Source organism: Geotrypetes seraphini, chromosome 9, assembly GCF_902459505.1.
Source record: "Geotrypetes seraphini chromosome 9, aGeoSer1.1, whole genome shotgun sequence".
Lineage (NCBI taxonomy): Eukaryota > Metazoa > Chordata > Amphibia > Gymnophiona > Dermophiidae > Geotrypetes > Geotrypetes seraphini.
Genome location: NC_047092.1, coordinates 149,926,347 through 149,946,864, shown reverse-complemented (window position 1 = coordinate 149,946,864; position 20,518 = coordinate 149,926,347). Strand labels below are relative to the sequence as shown.

Here is a 20,518-nt window from a genome sequence, read left to right as displayed (position 1 = left end):
CTTCCAAGATGATTTTATAACATTTTCAGCGAGCTGGTGCCAATGTTTTGGAATTATTAGTTGCTGTTGATGAAACATGGTTACCGCACTATGATCCTGAGACTTAAACAGTCCATACAATGGCAGCACTCAAGTTCTCCAAGGAAATTCAAGACACAAAACTCAGCAGGAAAGGTCATGGTCAGTGTTTTTGGGTCAGGAAAGTGTTATGACTATCTATCTTCCAAGGAGCCAAATGGTTAATGCAGAGTACTACTGTAACTTGCTGTGCTGATTAAAGGAGGCATTGAAAGAAAAAAGGACGGGGAAACTGTTGAAAGACCTGCTCACAAGGCTGGCAAAACGACAGATGTTTTGGTGCAGTTGGGGTTTCAGTGCATAGACCATCTACCATACTCACCAGTCTATGTGATCTTGCTCCATCTGAGCAAGATCTTGCTCCATCTGACTGTTTACTGTTTCCAAACCTTAAAAAGAGTTTGAAAGGGCAGCAATTTTCAAGTGATTCGGAGATGATAGTAACAGCGGAGCAGTATTTCAATGACCAGACATCAGAGTATTTTTTGGAAGCGCTGCAGAAACTTCAAACACAATGTGCCAAGTGTGTTGAAATTAGGTGTGAATATGTGGAATAACTTGTAAGTTTCATGGCTCCACATCATTCCCTTGTTGGCTTGGCTGAGAACGTTTCAGCACCCCTCTTGTAAAGCAGCCACTTGGTCCTCAATTCATACACTCATATCCCACTACTGTTTGGAGAATCATTCCAGATGGGATAGTCAGTTCAGCCAAGCAGGTCTACAAAATTTGTTCTCCATTTACATGCCAACTTCCTTTGTCTTTGTCCCTTTTTTTTTTTTTTTTTTAACTTAGAACAAACTCTGAAACATGACCCTGGCAGCTAGGGAGTCCCCACATGTGAGAATATGCTGCCTTCTTGTCCTGGGATAAAGCACAGTTACATACCTATAATGAGTGTTATCTGAGGACTGCTGGCAGAAATTTTCACAACCCTCCCGCGTCCCCTAGTTAGCTTCTTAGCTTTCTTACTTAACTGATAATCCCATGAACTGACATCATCTGGTGGGAAGGCACTGGCACATGTGTGGTACGGGCAGTCTCAAGACTGAAAATTTTTTAAAGTGACTGTCCATACTGGGCTCCATGAATGACGTCAGTAACATGTGAGAATATCTGCCTGCTATTCTCGGATAACATCCGTTATGGGTAAGTAACTATGCTTATCCCAGGACAAGCAGGCATGATATTCTCACATGTGGGTGACGTCATCTACGGAGCCCCGGCGCGGACAGCTTTTCAAGCAAACTTGCTAGAAGTTTCAAGTTTGCACACTGCACCACGCATGTGCGTGCCTTCTGCCCACTAGAGGGCGCATCCCACCTCGTGGTCCTCAGTTCAAATTTTTCCGCGGAGCAAGAAAGCCCTGTGGATCTGAGCTCCAGTGTTTTTGCCTTCTAGCTGCCGCGTTTAGTTTGTTTATTGATCGGATTAATCGCGGTGCTGCTTTATTTTTCGTCCGTCTTACAAAAAAAAAAAAAAAAAAAAATAATAATTGTTTTTCGTTGGGCTCCGGGGGCTCCCGGAAGCCTGAGCCGGGGAACGTCGGTCGTTCCCGGCCTTCTTCTTTTTCTCGTCGATGTCCCGTCCTGTTACGGGATTCAAGAAATGCAGCCGGTGTGAGAGACTACTCTCCATCACCGACCCTCACCGGTGGTGCATTGTCTGTCTTGGGCCCGAACATCCAACAGCCTCGTGTGATCGCTGTGCTACCTTCCAGAACAGGGCCCTCCGTCGCCGTAAGGCCAGAATGGCGGAATTGTTCGCCGTCGACGCGCCGCCCAAGGCCTCGACGTCGGCCCCGGCTTCGGCCCCGGCCTTGACCTCGGCCTCGGCGTCCTCGGGGGCCTCGGCGTCGCCTCGGCCCTCATCTTCGAAGCCGTCGTCATCGAAGCCAGCTTCGGGTAAGTCCTCTGTTCCATCCCCTTCAGCAAAGAAGCCATCCTCGAGTCAGGCCAAAGCGGGTGGGTCGACCCCGGCCCCGCATCGGACCTCGACTCCGCACACCCCGAGGGAATACTCGAGACCGAGGTCGCCCTCCAGGGAGTGTGCCCCGGACTCGGAACTCCCCACCTTCGTGGGGATTCCGGCCTTCCAGGATCTCCTTCGAGCCTTGATCTCATCGGAGCTGTCGGGAGCCCTGGAAGTGCTGCAGCGTGCTGCGGGCCCGGCGACGTCGACCTCGGCCGGGGCGCCCTCGGCCTCGGAGGCCCCGGTCTCGGCTCCCTCGACCTCGGGAGCCCCGGCCTCGGCGACCTCGGTCTCGGGTATTGCGGCCCCGTCCACCTCGGTCTCGGCCCCGCCCCGGACCTCGACCTCGGGGGAGCCTCCTGAGCGCAGTGTCCGCCCAAAAGAAAAGTTCCGCAGAGTGCGCCGACTTTCCTCCTCGGCTTCGGGATCTTCCCCGGACGCCTCGCCCTCGAGGCGACCTCGGACGAGGCGCCGATCGAGGAAGCCTAAGCGACCCCGGGGCTCGCCTCGGCGCGATCGTTCCTCGTCGTTCGGGGGCGAGGCGCTGCAGGTGTCGGAGTTGCGCCTCGATAATCCGAGGCTCCTCCGCTCACCTCGGGGAAAGTCTTCCCGCGCCGCCTCGCCGAGGAAACGGGAGAGGACCCCACGGACCCCGGGATCCTCCCCCAGGGACTCCCCTAGGAGGATGATTTCACCCTCCCCCTCGAGGGCCGTGGAGAGAGGATCCTGGGATTCAGGATCGGTTAGGAATCCTCAGTATTCCCATGAGGCCTCCCCCCGCTCCTCGGTGGGACGGTCGAGAACCCCGTCCCCCCAGGCTAGGCCGTCCTCCTTCTCATCTTTTGTCCAGGACATGGCCCAAGCCCTGGGGATTGACCTGATGGTAGGTTCCAAATATTCCAAGGAATTTCTAGAGGAACAGGACCTTCCCACTCCCCCTAGAGAGGTACCTAGACTCCCTCTCAACAGTGTCCTCCTGCAGACCTGGCTGAAGAACTTGTCGAGCCCTCTTACAGGCACGTCTGTCCCGTCAAAAATGGAATCAAAGTATAGGACGATTCCCCCGAAAGGGTTTGATAAGGCGCAGCTCTCCCACCAGTCCCTCCTGGTGGAATCTGCCCTTAAAAAATCACAGCCCTCACGGGTTTCTGCGGCGGTTCCACCCGGCAGGGAGGGGCGGACCCTGGACAAGTTTGGCCGTCGCCTCTATTCAAACACTCTGATGGCCACCAGAGTTCTAAATTACTCCTTCACCTTTTCCTCCTACTTGCGTGGGATGGTGAAGGACCTTCCTCAATATCGGAACTCGTTACCGGACTCCAAAAGAGCAGGATTCGATAAGTTTATGTCCAACCTGTCTCAATTGCGGTTGTACCTTTTCCATTCAGTGTACGACACCTTTGAGCTGGTTTCGAGGGTGTCGGCCCTCGCAGTGGCCATGCGCCGCTTGGCCTGGCTTCGCACCCTCGACATGGACCCAAACCTGCAGGAACGTCTTGCAGACCTGCCCTGTGTGGGGTCCGAGTTATTTGACGAGTCTTTGGAGGCGGCGACCAAACGGTTGTCGGAACAGGAACGCTCTTTAGCATCCCTGGTCCGCCCCAAACCTAGGCCCCCGCCACAGAAACCTTTCCGGCCTCCGCCGCGCCGGTACCCCCAGAAGTCGACCCCGTCCTTCTCAAGACCGCCTCCGAGACGTTCGTCTCAACGAGGCAGAGGGGGACAAACCCAAGCCCCGGCGCAGGGCCCTTCTAAGCCCGCGCCTTCCTTTTGATGGGCTGAGCGGACGGGGCGGGTTCCCCTCCGCACCTTCACCAGAACCCCTTCCTATCGGGGGGCGTCTTCGGTCCTTCCGGAAGGCATGGACCGCGATTACCTCAGACGCTTGGGTGCTCCGGATCGTCTCCGAAGGCTACTCGCTCAATTTTGTGTCCTCACCACCGGACAGTCCCCCAAGTTTAGCCTGGTGCAACCGGTCGCAACTACCGACCCTTCTGACCGAAGCCAAAGCTCTCCTGAAGCTTCGGGCGGTCGAGCCGGTCCCCAAGGACCAGTGGGGGACGGGATTTTACTCCCGTTACTTTTTGGTCCCAAAAAAGACCGGGGACATGCGCCCCATACTCGACCTCAGGAAGCTCAACAAATGCCTGGCCAGGGAGAAATTTCGAATGCTATCTCTCCCGGTCTTGTATCCTCTCTTGGAGGAAGGGGACTGGATGTGCTCCCTCGACTTGAAGGAAGCATATACCCATGTCCCGGTGCACCCCACCTGCCGAAAATTCTTACGATTCCAGGTGGGAGACCTACACCTCCAGTACAGAGTCCTGCCCTTCGGCCTGGCCGCGTCCCCACGAGTATTCACGAAGTGCATGGTAGTAGTGGCGGCAGCCCTGAGGTCTCGCGGGCTCCACGTGTTCCCTTACCTGGACGACTGGCTCATCAAAGCCCCGACCAGGGAGGAGGTTATCTCAGCGACCCGACAGTCTATTGCCTTCCTGCAAACCCTCGGATTCGAGATAAACTTTCCAAAGTCTCAGTTGAGGCCGGCTCAGTCTCTTCAATTCATAGGTGCGGTGCTGGACACGGTGCGCCTGCGCTCCTACCTTCCGACCCAACGGTTGGAAGTCTTGGTACGGATGAGCCGCCAGGTCTCTCAACTACCAAGGGTGTCGGCCAAGCGCATGATGATGCTGCTCGGCCATATGGCCTCGACGGTACACGTCACGCCATTTGCGAGGCTGCATCTGAGGATCCCTCAGTATACACTCGCATCACAATGGCGCCAGGAGTGCGATCCGGAGTCGCGCCTCATTTCGGTGACTCCGCTTTTGCGGAAATCGCTAAGTTGGTGGACAGACTCTTCAAATCTGTCCACGGGACTAATGTTTCGCACTCCCCCATTTCGCAAGGTTCTGACCACGGACTCCTCGGACTACGCGTGGGGAGCCCACCTCGACGGTCTTCGCACACAGGGCCTGTGGTCGGCGGAGGACCGTCGCTGTCACATCAACGTGCTAGAGCTTCGGGCCATCTTCCTAGCACTTCGAGCCTTCGTTCACGTAGTACAGGACCAGGTGGTCCTCGTCCGCACGGACAACCAAGTAGCAATGTACTATGTGAACAAACAGGGGGGAACGGGGTCGTGGCCCCTCTGCTCCGAGGCCCTTCGCCTCTGGGAGTGGGCGGCCTCCCGGAACATCTTCCTCCGGGCGGTCTACATCCAGGGGGAACTGAATTGTCTGGCGGACAAACTCAGTCGACTCCTGCAACCCCACGAGTGGACTCTACACTCAGCAGTTCTGCACGAGGTCTTCGCTCGCTGGGGAACGCCACAGGTAGATCTGTTCGCCTCTCCGGAGGCACACAAACTACCACTATATTGTTCTCGGATGTACTCGCGGGATCGTCTGGAGGCGGATGCCTTCCTTCTCGATTGGGACGGGAAGTTCCTCTATGCATTCCCTCCTTTCCCTCTGATCATGCGAACGTTGGTACACCTCAGATCGTCCACGGCCACGATGATTCTCATAGCTCCTCGGTGGCCGCGTCAGAACTGGTTCTCCCTACTGCTCCAACTCAGCGCCAGGGAACCCCTTCTTCTGCCTGTCGGTCCTTCTCTGCTATCTCAGAATCAAGGATCCATGTTACATCCCAATCTGCAGTCATTGCACCTGACAGCTTGGTTTCTTGTTCCCTGACCCCTCCGGACCTGTCTCAATCAGTGAGGGAAGTGCTGGAAGCCTCCCGCAAGATCTCGACGAGGCTTTGCTATTCGCAGAAATGGACCAGGTTTTCCACCTGGTGCTCTTCTTTCCTCCTGGACCCGGTATCGGCCCCGGTACCCTCGGTTCTGGACTACTTATTCCATTTGTCGCGCTCTGGCCTGAAAACCACTTCGGTGCGTGTCCATCTTAGTGCGATTTCCGCCTTCCACCAACACCTGGATGGACGCCCTCTGTCTCTCCATCCCTTGGTGACACGCTTCATGAAAGGATTACTCAGGGTTTGTCCCCCGCTCAAACCTCCCCCAGTCGTATGGAATTTGAATGTGGTTTTAGCTCAACTGATGAAACCACCCTTTGAGCCACTCAACAAGTCCCTCTTGAAATTTCTGACTTGGAAGGTGGTGTTTCTGATTGCCCTCACCTCCGCTAGGCGGATTGGGGAACTACAAGCCTTGGTTGCGGACCCACCCTTCACCGTATTCCATCATGACAAGGTGGTCCTCCGCACCCATCCTAAGTTTGTCCCGAAGGTTGTTTCTGATTTCCACCTCAATCAGTCCATTGTCCTTCCTGTGTTCTTCCCTAAGCCCCACTCCCATCCTGGCGAGACGGCGCTTCACACGCTTGACTGTAAGAGGGCGTTGGCATTTTACCTCCAACGCACCAAGTCCCATCGGAAGGTCCCGCAATTATTCTTGTCCTTCGATCCCAATCGATTAGGGCACCCAGTTTCCAAGCGCACTCTGTCTAACTGGTTGGCGGCGTGCATCTCCCTTTGCTATACTCAGGCTGGCCTTCCTCCCCCGGGTCGAGTCACGGGGCACAAGGTCCGAGCAATGGCAGCTTCGATAGCCTTCCTCCGTTCCACCCCGATGGAAGACATATGTAAGGCTGCCACTTGGTCTTCGGTTCATACATTCACCTCTCACTACTGTCTGGACACTCTGTCCAGGAGTGACGGCCGGTTTGGCCAGTCAGTTTTACAAAATCTGTTTTCTTAAAATTGCCATCCTCCCACCTGCCCTTTTTGGTTTGGCTTGGAGGTCACCCACATGTGAGAATATCATGCCTGCTTGTCCTGGGATAAAGCACAGTTACTTACCGTAACAGGTGTTATCCAGGGACAGCAGGCATATATTCTCACAACCCGCCCACCTCCCCGGGGATGGCTTCTAAGCTAGTTATGGAACTGAGGACCACGAGGTGGGATGCGCCCTCTAGTGGGCAGAAGGCACGCACATGCGTGGTGCAGTGTGCAAACTTGAAACTTCTAGCAAGTTTGCTTGAAAAGCTGTCCGCGCCGGGGCTCCGTAGATGACGTCACCCACATGTGAGAATATATGCCTGCTGTCCCTGGATAACACCTGTTACGGTAAGTAACTGTGCTTTTTCAGTAAATCATTAGTTAGATATACCAGCCATGAAAAATGTAGTCTTGTGAGGTTTTATACTGCATTTGTTGTGTCTGCCTGACATTTTATAATTTTTTTTTTCTAGGTGGACATTCAGAATTAAAAAAAGATGATGCGCGTGCACAGTTAATGAAAGAAGATCCAGAATTGGCTAAATCTTTCATTAAAACATTGTTTGGAGTTCTTTATGAGGTATACAGCTCATCTGCTGGACCTGCTGTCAGACACAAGTGCCTTAGAGCCATTCTTAGGATAATTTATTTTGCTGATGCAGAACTTCTGAAGGATGTTTTGAAGAACCATGCAGTTTCTAGGTAAGTTTTGAAAATGCATGGCAAAAGAATTCTCATGAATATAATGGCAGAGTTAAATCTTCTGTTTATAGTTTTTGACAATAACTTTCTGAAATGGTAGGCTTTGACATGTGGTAGCACATTTGAAATGGAAGAAACCACATTTAACTTGCTACAAAGTTCTGTAGCAGAATGTTGAGGGTGGGATAGGAAATCCAGGTGTGTTTTTTCTAGGTTGGTTTTAATGTAGGAGGTTTATAAACATAGTTACAATTAATTAATGAATTGAGTTCCAAAGTAATTGTCAAATGGTAGAAAATAGCATCTCCTACTCTTTGAACGTTATATTTTGTCTACCCTATAGGTGTGGGTTAGGACTTATCTTTTGGATATTGACCTGAATTATGAAATGAGGGAAAGTTAGCTGGGTTGCTCTCATATCCTTCTCTTGTGCTGCTATGAAGTATTTTTTGACTTGAGAACTTGACTTTCCAGATTTCATTCAGAAGATGGCAAAATACCCTTTTTTCTTCCAGTAGGGTGAAGAGCTCAGAGCAGACAGTTTTGAGCTCTTGCAGTAAGTAACATATACAACCCAAAGGAATCCATAGTTCTGCTGTTAGTTATGCAGGAACTCCAGAGGTAGATGCACCAAAATTTTGTATTTTGCTCACTGGTTACACCGAATCCTGGATCAAAATGAATTCTCTACAAATCCTTTTCTCTTTCTTGATATGATGAACTGGTTTTATCCATATCTTGAAGTATAAACACACAATCTACTTGCTGCATCAAAAGTTCTGCTTTCATAGTTTATAGCAGTCGCTGTTTCTGTGGCTCTGTGAAATAAGATTTTTATTTTTCTGTACCTGGATGATATGATAGTGAAAGATTCTTTGGCCAGAGACCAAGCAGCTCTTTCAGTTGACTATTCTTTTGTTACCAACAATCAAACCTTAATTTATATCAGGAGCTCCAGTATATTGGAATCTTGATTAGATATCCTATTGTGAATGGTCACAACCTGTAATAAAGGAAGACTGCTCTTAAGTTTTGCTGAAAGTCTCATGAACAGTATAACATTGGTCAAATGGCAGCCACAGTGCAAGTCACTCCCTATACATACCTCCACATACATCTAAGCAGTGCATGCATATAGATCTCATGTATATTCATTGGGGAAATCCTGAAAACCTGACTGGATTGCAGCCCTCAAGAAGGGACTTTGAGATCCCTGATCTAAGTGGATGCTGAGATCAGTTAATCTTTCTTGTTAATTCATAGTGATTGGGCTCCAATGATGGGGCAGCACAGACAAGCCTGAGGCCATAGGTTCATCAGCTGATTACCAATTACCAATTACCAATATGGGATGAAGGACTTGCATTCTATCACATCACATTCTCAAATACCTTCAAAGATCAAAGAAAAATCTTAAGTCTAACCCCTAATGTTCAGAACTTCAGCACTCTGTGATCTTTTGTCAGATTGTTATCCAGAAAGAATTTTTCGGTTCAAATCTTGGATTTAGGGAAGCCCCAGTTTTTGTAACCTTGGTCATGTTAATCTCCCATTGCCTCATATACCTGCTTAGATTATAAGGTCTTTGGGTAAGAGACATATAGAAACATGATGGCAGATAAAGGCCAAATGGCCTATCTAGTCTGCCCATCTGCAGTAACCATTATCTCTTTCTCAGAGATCCCACGTGTCTATCCCAGGCCCTTTTGAATTCAGACACAGTCTCTGTCTCCACCACCTCTTCTTGAGAGACTGTTCTATGCATCTACCACCCTTTCTGTAAAAAAGTATTTCCGTAGATTACTCCAGAGCCTATCATCTCTTAACTTCATCCTATGCCCTCTCATTGCAGTTTCCTTTCAAATAAAAGAGACTTGACTCATGCGCATTTACATTACATAGGTATTTAAATGTCTCTATCATATCTCTCCTCTCACACCTTTCCTCCAAAGTATACTGATTGAGATCTTTAAGTCTGTCCCCTATGCCTTATGATGAAGACCACATACCATTTTAGTAGCCTTCGTCTGGACACACTCCAACCTTTTTCTATCTTTTTGAAGGTGCAGTCTCCAGAATAGTGCACAATATTCTAAATGAGGTCTCACCAAAGTCTTATACAGGGGCATCAATACCTCCTTTTTCCTACTGGCCATACCTCTCCCTATGCAACCTAGCATTCTTCTAGCTTTCGCCATCACCTTTTCAACCTGTTTGGCCACCTTAAGATCATCACACACAATCACACCCAAGTCCCGCTCTTCTGTCGTGTACATAAGTTCTTCACCCCTTAAACTGTACCGTTCCCTCTGATTTTTGCAGCCCAAATGCATGACCTTGCATTTCTTAGCATTAAATTTTAGCTGCCAAATTTCAGACTAGTCTTCAAGCTTCGCCAGGTCTTTTTTCATGTTGTTCACACCATCCAGCATGTCTACTCTATTGCAGATTTTGGTATCATCCGCAAAGAAACATATTTTACTCGACAACCCTTCAGCAATATCGTTTATAAAAATATTAAAAAGAACAGGCCCTAGAACAGAACCTTGAGGCACACCACTGGTAACATCCCTTTCCTCGGAGCGATCTTCATTGATCACTACCCTCTGTCGCCTTCTACTCAACCAGTTCTTGACCAGCCCGTCACTTTGGGACCTATCCCGAGGGCACTCAGTTTATTTATTAGAAGTCTGTGTGAAACACTGTCAAAGGCTTTGCTAAAATCTAAATATACCACAGCTAGCGCACAAGTTTGGCTGAAAAACTACATAAACGAACCCAATCTGACATACAGTGCATTCCAAAAAGCGATCAAAACCGCCCTCTTCGCCAAATTCATTGACTAAAACTGTCCCCTCCCCCACTAGGACTTCCCCGTTGTAAACGCCTTTTCTCTCTCTCAAGAAGCTCCTTTCATGTATTCAGGTATTCTCTACCCATAGAACTTCACTTAATATGTTAGTACCAAAGCATTCAGGTACTCACTATCCATAGAACTCCAATTAATACGCAAGTTTCCCTTTTAGATTATTGTTTAATATTTAGACTCATTGTATGGTATTGTACTTAGACTTACTGTATTGTATTGTATTTAGACTCATAGTAATGTATTGTATTGTATTGAGACTCATTGTTCGGTATTGTAAGTAGACTTATTGTATTGTATTAAGACCTTTTGTTATTCGCTGAATGTCCAGCCTTCTTACAATGTAAACCGCCTAGAAGTCGCCTGACTATGGCGGTATAGAAAAATAAAGTTATTATTATTATTATTATTACATCCTCTATCCAATTCTCTGGTCACCCATTCAAAGAAATTGATCAGATTTGTCTGCAAGACCTATCTCTAGTGAATCCATGTTGCCTCCAGTCCTGTAATCCACAGGATTCCAGAAACTTGTCCATTCTGCCTAAATACTTATCAGCACTGTGGTACCCAAAAATTATAGAGGTGGTATGGGAAATTATAGCTGGGCAAAATAGTTGAAACTATTATAAATGATAATTGTTGAACATAAATACTACATGGTTTAACGTGACAGTCCTCATGGATTTAGCCAGGGGAAGTCTAGCCTTGCTAGTCTGCTACATGTTTTTAAAGGTGATGCAGTATCTCTAGACTTTCAGAATCTTTTAACAAATTCCCGCTAGGTACTATTTTGAGGCCCTCGGTATGTTTATCATAATCACAAAAGTAAAATAAAACAGTTTCTTGATCATATGTCTCTTTAGCTATAAATTACAATATTATTATTAAGACTTAGCCAAAAGGAAAGATTTGTAAACTAGAAAGAGACCCTTAAGGAAATTAAAAAGCCTATTCTGTTGTGGATTAAGAATTTGTAAAGGATAAGAAATAGAGTAGGGTTAAATGGCTGGTTCTTTTGATGAAGAAAGATAGAAGAGTACTGCATGTATCTGAATTGGGCCAAGTGCTTTTTAATTTATTCATAAATGATTTGGAAACAGTAACAACAAATAAGGTTATCTAATGTGCAGATGACAGTTTAAGTTATTAAATCATATATGAATTGTGAGAAATTACAGGATGATCTTGGAAGACTAGAAGACTGGGCAACCTAGTGGCAGATGAAATTTAATATGGCTAAGTGCCAAGTGGTGCACAAAAGGAAGAACATCCCAGATTATAGCCATAATAAGAATCACCACCCAGGAACAAGGTCTAGGAGTCATTGTGGACACTTGCTCCTGGCCAGTTAAGTGCAGAGCTTGGGCCCCACAGCTCTCAGCCAGTAGTTGTAGGTATCCACTATGGTGCATTCTGGCTCAGTCAACATGGAGCTCTTGCCTGCAGAAGAGTGGGTCCCCATCCTCCTCTCCGCTCTCCCTCTCTGGGGGTATTCTGCAGCTCTGAGTAGTTGAAGTCTTCAAAAAAAAAAGGTGGAGTATCTGGACTTTCCTGCTTTACGTTATTTTCCTGCTGTTCAGTGAAGTAGTTAGAAGAAAAAAAAGAAAGGAATTCCTGGGGATTGTGGGGCGCTCAGGGAATGTGGGGACCATGGGCAGGAGCACATTGCCCTGAGTAGGCCAGCCAGATGATTGAGGATACTATATTGCCTGCAGGGTTTCCTTTTCCCAGCCTGCAGTGGTAGCCAGATTGGGGGGCTACCTGACAAGCTTGGTGAGGATGGCTTTCATATTCTCCTTAGCCCTCATGAGTGCAGGTGCAGCAGTCCTGTTGGTGGGTGGTGGGACTGGAGATGTTTCACCTGACACACATCAGAGCTGGTGCGAGACCTGCCTCTACACTGGATCTGGAGCATGGTATTCCTAACCTCAAGCAAACTAATGCTGCCTTTCAGCATTTGGAGGGACCCCATTGTTGAAGTGCCCTCTGGTACCACAACCAACCAGACTGCTCAGAGCAGATTTAAGCTGGGTGAAGCCTAAGTTGAAATTCTGGAGAACTCTGATATGTTCTTCATACTGAAAGACTTGGTGTCAAACCCAGAACCTTCCCGGGTAGAGAAGGAGATGGCTCTCCAGTCTTTGGAAAGATGAACTCACCAGCCTTATTGATGGGGAGATATTGTGATCTGGAAGATCTTTGAACTTTAGTTGATGAAGCATTCCTTTTCTCTGGGGTGAACACAGGTCCTGATTGTGCTAGATTTTTTGCAGTGGGGTTTTCAACAAGTGCTGGTTTGCATCTTCCTGAAGGATCAGGTGGCTGTGCTTGCCTGTTATGGTGGAAAATTGGCCACCTGTCCCTGGTGGTACAGTTGGATGTCTTGCAGTTCTTGAAGGATGTGTTGCTGTTACAGTCCCCCTCCCTGTTTGTCCTTTGTTCTCTTCTTGGGACTTGCATCACATACTGAATGTTCTTGTGGGCATGTCCTTTGAGCCATTGAGGACACCTCTAAAAGACCTTATGCTGAACACCAGTTTTCCTGGTTGTCATCACAAGGTTTCAGAATTATAGGCTCACTCTTGTCAAGCTCCATATTTGTTTTCTTTGGACAAGTCTCTCCCCATCAACGCAGTGCTAGACTTCTTACTGAAGGAGATTTTGGTGGTTTGTCTCCCTGCAGGGAATGGGTATTCAGCCCAGAAAGCTTTATAACCTGAATGTGCAGAGTGTGTTTCTCTGCTGTTTACAAGGAACATTTCTATCTCTTGGACCCTATGTACTGTTCCACGGGCTTTCATGGCAAGTCTCTAGACCAGGGGTCTCAACTCAGTCCTATGGACACACCAAGCCAGTCTGGTTTTCAAGATATCCATAATGAATATGCATATGATAAATTTGCATCCACTACCATTTTATGCAAATCAATTTCATGCATATTCATTGTGGGTATCCCGAATGCCTGACTGGGTTTGTATAAGGTTTAGGTTGAGAATCCCTACTCTAGACACTTGCACAGTCCATGGAACATTTGCATCTAAGGGTCCAAGACAAATAAATCCTTTTTGGTTTTTTGTAAGCAGCAGATCAATTCTTTCTGCACATCGAGTTTATACAGCTTTCTGGGCTGTATTTGGAGAACAGGCAAACCTGATTTAACATGGAACGGGGAAATTACCTTTAACAAAAAGGCCAGTGCTGTGCAGATGGAGACAGACTTGTCCAAAATAGATCAAGGTGGCTATCGAAGCGGCATATGTTTGTCAGAATAAACAGGCTCTAAGGGGCAACCTCTGGTGGAGGCTTCTGTTTCACCGAAAGATATATATTTGCAAGTTGGCCAAAGGTCTTCTCTTCATTCCTTTATGAATCTTTACAGTCTTGATGTTCTAGCCAGAAACAGCTTAGCCTTTGGCAGGGCAGTGATTAAGGGGGTCTTGTGTTCCTCCTTCCAAGGAGATTCTACTTAGGTACATCCTATTTGTCCAGGCTGGTATGGCCTGGGATACTAAGGAAGGTGAAATTTAGCCATGCCTGTAGATTTCTTGTCCTTTATTCCAGTCCTGGAAGACTGCAGCCTGGGGACTCCCTGGATTCTCTGCTTTTCTATCATTGTTTAGATCAGGGGTGTCCAACCTTTTGACTTCCCTGGGCAGCATTGGCCGATAAAAATATTTCAGGGGCCAAACGCTGCAGCAAGACAAAGGAGGGAGCCGGCAAGACAGTAAACATCGGGGGGCAGCAGAGGAAAACACTGCATCACTCTCGACCAGGGCCGTAGGTTGGACACCCCTGGTTTAGATTAAAGGTTAATTGTGGAATTTAATTATGCTAAAGTGACAGATAGGGCTTTGAAATGGCTCATACACTGACTGCTTTGGCAATGGCATATTTGAAAGTTCCAGCAGATCACCAGCCTATAACCCAGTGAACCAGCCTATAACCCAGTGATCTCGCTGGAAGATTCTTCTCCTCACCTGCTTTCTGAGGAGTTTGCATCAATATTTAAACTATGTTCTGAAAAGTGAAATAAATATTTCACTGAAAGTGTATTTGAATACAGTTTACCATATTTACTTGAATGGTAACCGGATTTCACTTAACTACATTACTGTTCATAATCATGTTGTAGCTTACAGAACCCTGGTAAAAACAAACTTAACAAATAAAACCTAGTATAGCTCTAGGCCAGCTTATTTAATCACCTTTCAAATCTCTGCAAACAGCCATTCTGAAATACTTAACAGGTTCTAATCTTAATAGCTATATCTGGTTCAAAGAGTAAGTGAGCTTCAGGCACTGGTCTCGCAGTTCTTCCTGCCAAAGGTGGCATGAGCTTTACAGATAAATTATATTTCCTTTTCCTGTGTCTAACTCTCAATTGCAAGAGTGCTAGCCTACTTTGTGAAGAGAACACTTGACCAGGCTAAGCAACTTTTCTTCATATCCTGTGATGCAAATAGGCTAGGAATTCCAGTAGTTTCAGAAAATGTTATCAAATGGACTGCATATAATATTACTACAGTCTTAGGAAGACTTCACTTTGTTGTAAAGTCACATTTGATCAGTGCTATGGTGATATATGTGACCATCTCTGGAATAAGGTGCCTAAGTCACCAGAAATAAAAATTGAGGTTTTAATGAATTCTGTCAGAGCAAAAAGTTTGTAATAAGCAGTCTAAACCCCAGTCTCTTTTTGTGAAAAAAATAGTGACTGAAGTTCAAATATCCAACAGTTTTAGATTGTTTATGGATCCATGACTTGAAAAACTGGCCATTCTCAACATTTTGGATTCACTACTTCGGTCTGCTTTTCCCAGAGATCTTCACATACGTTGCTAATTCTCTATTCCTGTTTGGTTTGAAGAGATATGTAGAGATGCTATATGACTTTCAGGGTATCTTAGAGAGCTTATTTGAAAACTATTGTACTTAATAGTCAACTCCATCCATATGATTATCTGATTCAAATCATGTCTAGTGCAGCTCCTGGTTATTGGAGGCCCCATGCATTAACTGACTTTATCTTGTTGGTTAATTGAGAAAACAGTTACTTACCTGTGACAGGAATTCACCATAGAGAACAGGAGAAATGAGAGACATATTTTCTCACCTTTCTGAAGGGCTGATCCTTAAGTTACTCAAGGACTGATGGCCCCAGCAAGAAACTCTCATGCATGTTTAGGAAAATTTGATTTTTCTGTGTTCTGAGAGAGCTGGAACACATTGTCATTGGATGATATCAATCACCAGTGTGACCGATTCTGCTGTTCATAGAGAATCCTAGTTGCAGGTAAACAACCTGTTTTATAGTTAAAAGTTCAGTTTATTTGGAATACTGCATTTAATGAGTCTTAAGCAGTTTACATAGTCAAATTAAATACATATACAGTATAATATAAAGGAAAACATGGAATACTACAAAACCACAATTGACAGACATGCCTAATGCAGCTCACTAAACTATAAAAAACTTTCATAAAATGTTTTATAAAATTTGCTTCTCTGTTCTGTAGCCCTCTTTACTGATTTTCTCAATGTTTAGTTTGTATTGCTACTTCCTTCTGGTCTGTTTTGTTTCTGCTTTGTACCAGTGGGTCTCTTCAGCAAAGCCCTTTATACCTTTTTTGCACATCCACCAATTTGTAAACACTGTAGAATAATTTTTCAACAGTTATCTGAAAATTTGAAATGCTTCTCTTCATTTTGTGCTAGAAATCAAATGTAGTTATTAATTTTAATTTGTAACTTTTTTTAGTCACATTGCTTCCATGCTGTCAAGTCAAGACCTCAAGATAGTAGTTGGAGCTATTCAAATGGCAGAAATATTAATGCAGAAGTTACCTGACATTTTTAGTGTTTACTTCAGAAGAGAAGGTAATTGTTCTTTTTTACTTTTTAATTGTTGGCATAGGCTAATTATAACTTTAAATATTTATATTGATAGTTTGCAAGCACAAATGGACATTTTTCAAAGAGCAGTTAAATAACACAGGAACGTGGTAGCAGTCTTTCACCACCTTAAACATAGCTTTTTATGGTGCATTTTTACACAAAATGTATTAGCTCTGTCCAGCCTATTGTTGGGAACTGAGATAAGAATTGTGGCTCTTTTCTAGCCCTTGATCACTGACAAGTTATGAAAAAGCTGGAAAATTTATACTAGAGAGGTTCTTGGACTATGGTTGAATCTGCATTTTAGTGTGATAATTTAATTGAAATTGTGTATTCATAGTTGCTCATAATAGTGATAAAAAATTTTCTATATTGCTTTGGTGAAATGTGTCAATTGTATATAATCAGTTTAGCTACCCTACATAGAACTTACATGTGTCTCTTCTTTATTTGATATACTTCTATTAGCAATAAAATATAATAGTGGTATATTATACCAGTTGAACCCTAACACTAACAATAAAGCAATGCACAACATGAGAACATAAGGTAAGGAATTGCCTAGAACATTAATCTTCAATGCAAGGCCCAGAGGCCACTGGTGGCCCCTGAGGACATGTGGTGCAAATCTCAGTGTCATCCCCTTTTTTCCTCAGTAGCAAAATGGAACCCTTAAATCAGCTTGTAGCAGTTGGGCAGAGAACTGTTTTGTTTCATTCTTTGTTCATACAATGCTTCCTCTTCCCTTCCTGGGTTGGTTCACAATGTTACTGTGATATCCAGCATCACAGTCACAGTGGATTCAAAATCTGTGCATTGCATAGGCTGTGCATCAGGCCATTACTGTCCTGAAATTGCTACTGCAACTAACACCAAAGCCTTACTGGAGAACCTGCAGCTATAAGATAAGAGTGCACAAAGTTCCTTGTGCCTTTCTCAGTTCTACTTGTAAGTGGATGGCAATGATAGTAGTTGTTCTCAGATTTTTGGTGCAGTTTGGTTGATGAGAAAGTACTTTTTTGATGTATTAAATAAGAAAGCATTTTGTGCTAAACTAAATGCATTGTATAAGTCTGTCTCCTGAAATATGCTTTACCAGTTTTACCAGTCCAGTCCAGTCATTCTTTGTTATAGCATGCACAGTTCTATTTAAGAAAAGAAAAAAAGTGCTAGTGGTGAGGGACTGAGAACCAAAAAGAAGAATATTGGTGGTAGTAAGGGGGAGAGGAGGCAGAACAGAGGGTAATGGCACATATTGAGGAGTTTTCAGAGACTGCAGGTACAGGATGGGGAAAATATGATAGGGCGGGGTGAGGGTTAGCTGAGAGAGAGAGAAAGACTGCTCAAGATTTGACATAGCATAACAGCTCTGTATGGGAAGATACATCTGCTCTCATTCAGCCACTTCGGAAGAAGGCAACTAAAATGGTTGATGGTCTGCGTCATAAGGTATACAGGGACAGACTTAAAGATCTCAATATCTATACTGTGGAGAAAAGGTGGAGAAGGGAGATATGCTAGAGACATTTAAATAAAAAAAACTAGAAAAATGTTATTAGCCAAGTGGTGGAAGTACTCGCTGAAAACCATTTTATCCCAGGACAAGCAGGCAGCATATTCTTAACACATGGGTGACGTCACCGACGGAGCCCTCGGTACGGACCTTTTAACTAGAAGTTTCTAGTTGGCCGCACCGCGCGTGCGCGAGTGCCTTCCCGCCCGACGGAGGAGTGCGTGGTCCCCAGTTTCTTCGTTTCCGCGGAGCGAAGAAGACGCGTGTATTTTTTCAACGGCCGTTGAAATCACTTTTTGCCTTCCCGCTCGCGCTTTTGTTATATTTTTTTCTTCCTCTACCTCCGGGTTTCCTTTTTCTTTCAATTACAAAAAAAAAAAAAAAAAAAAAAAACTTTGATTTTTCTTGTTTCTTTCGTTTTTGCCCCGGCGGGGCCTGTTGCCATTATACAGGCCTCGGACTTCGATTTTGCGGAGGCTATCTTCCCCTTCATGCCCCCGCAGGTCGGTTTTAAGAAGTGCCAGCGGTGTGCACGCCCGATCTCCGTTTCTGACCCACACAATTGGTGTTTGCAGTGCCTGGGTCCGGAGCATCGGGCAGATTCCTGCACCCGCTGTGCCACTTTACAAAAACGTACTCTTAAAAACCGAAGAATCCAGCAAACCCTGCTCTTCGGCTCCGAGTCGGCGATGGATTCATCACCCTCAGCGGCGGTACCGCAGAAATCGGCACCGTCCAGCTCGACACCGACCGATCCCGCATCGGCGCCACTGGCGCCAGGTAAGCCGGCTAAGAAGCCTTCCTCTTCCCTCGAGCGCCCTCCAGCTACGGTGACGACACCGTCCATACCGGCATCGCACCGGTCCCGTAAACGCTCCGCCCCGATAACGGTGAGTGCCTCGTCATCGGCCTCCTCATCGCCGGGGCGTGGAGCGGCATCCAAGGAACCGAAGAAAAAGAAAGCGGTTCCGATGCCACCCCTGGATGACCGTATCTCGGCCATCCTACAAACTCAGCTGCAGGAGCAGTTGAAGAAACAGCTTGAACAACTGCTACCCTCTATCCTGGCACCGCTCCTTCCGGTACCAGACCGGCCCGAGCCCCGCACCGAGCCCCCGGTGTCCACTCCTTCGGTACCGGTAAACACCTCGATGCCGATCCTTTCGGCACAACAACTTCCTGATGATCCTGTGGTTCATTCTCGAACCACAGTGGATCCTGCTCGGCACCAGGCGGTACGGCACTCTTCTCGGGACCGAGAACGACGCCGATCGTCCTCCCCTGGTGCCGTTTCGGTGCGCTCTGGTAAATCTTTGTCCAAAACTCACCACACCGCACCCTCCACCCCGGTGTCCCGACACGCACCAGAGGTCAGGGATCCGGATTTATGGGAGGAGACTCCTCTCGGTACCGAGGAGGATCCCTCCTCATCTGATGAGGAACCATCGGCGCCTGATGCCTCCTCTAAACCTGAGCAGTCCTCTTTTTCTAAATTTCTGAGGGAAATGTCTGCTGCTCTGTCACTTCCCCTTGAATCTGACTCCAAAAAGTCCCAAGCCTTTTTAGAAGCCTTAGACTTTGAGCAACCTCCTAAAGAGTTCCTCAAACTTCCCGTACATGACATCTTACGGGAGACATTCTACAAAAATTTGGAAAATCCCCTCACGGTACCGGGAGCTCCCCGTAAACTGGACAACCTTTACCGTGTCATCCCTATTCCAGGATTCGACAAATCTCAATTGCCCCATGAGTCCCTTCTGGTGGAATCCACCTTAAAAAAGACTCAGGGCTCCAGTGTCTATGCCTCTACCCCTCCTGGCAGAGAAGGTAAGACCATGGACAAGTTTGGCAAGAGGCTTTACCAAAATGCCATGCTTGCCAACAGGGCAAACAACTATTCCTTCCATTTTTCCTTTTATCTCAAACACTTGGTCCAACAGCTGTCTGCCCTCCAGAAGTACCTTCCTGAGCGCAAGGTCCCGCTATTCCAGCAGCACATATCTGGCCTTCTCCAAATGCGCAAGTATATGGTCCGCTCGATCTACGACTCCTTCGAGCTCACCTCTCGGGCCTCTGCCATGGCTGTAGCCATGCGTCGCTTGGCCTGGCTCAGAGTCTCCGACCTGGACATCAACCACCAGGACCGCCTGGCCAACGCCCCCTGTCTCGGGGATGAGCTTTTTGGAGAGTCACTGGATTCCACCACCCAGAAACTCTCCGCCCATGAGACTAGGTGGGACACCCTAATCAAGCCGAAAAAGAAGGCTCCGCCTGCTCGACCCTATCGGCCTCAATCATCCTACCAGCGGAGGTTCTCAGCCAGGCCACTCAATCCGCCTCCCCAACAATCTCGGCGACCCCGTCAACAGCAGCACCATGCCCAGGCTCGGTCTCAGGCCACCCAACCCTCCAAGCCTCCTCAGCCTGCTAAACAATCTCAGCCCTTTTGACTCTTCTCTCCAGGGCATAGCCAGTCATCCACCCTCGCTGCCTCTTCCACAGCCTATCGGGGGTCGTCTCACCATTTTCTCAAGCCGTTGGGAAGTCATCACGTCGGACCAGTGGGTCCTCAACATCATCCGCCACGGCTACTCTCTCAACTTCCAGACTCTGCCTCCGGACAACCTTCCCGTAGAGTCTGCTTCAAACTCATCTCAAACCCCCCTCCTCCTGAGGGAGGTTCAATCCCTCCTCCTTCTCAATGCCATCGAAGAAGTACCTCCAGATCAAAGGGGGCAGGG

General features: G+C 46.9%; 1 protein-coding gene across 10 annotated transcripts in view; it reads left to right on the top strand.

The window, feature by feature from the left end:
* The window catches only part of TRIP12 (thyroid hormone receptor interactor 12), a 448,602-nt gene that overhangs the window by 208,596 nt on the left and 219,488 nt on the right, over positions 1–20,518 (top strand). For all 10 annotated transcript variants that reach the window (XM_033958326.1, XM_033958328.1, XM_033958334.1 and 7 more), the window contains exons 21-22: positions 7,272–7,500; positions 16,128–16,246. In XM_033958326.1, coding sequence (XP_033814217.1) covers positions 7,272–7,500; positions 16,128–16,246 — 348 coding nt within the window. The remainder of the gene's footprint in view (positions 1–7,271; positions 7,501–16,127; positions 16,247–20,518) is intronic.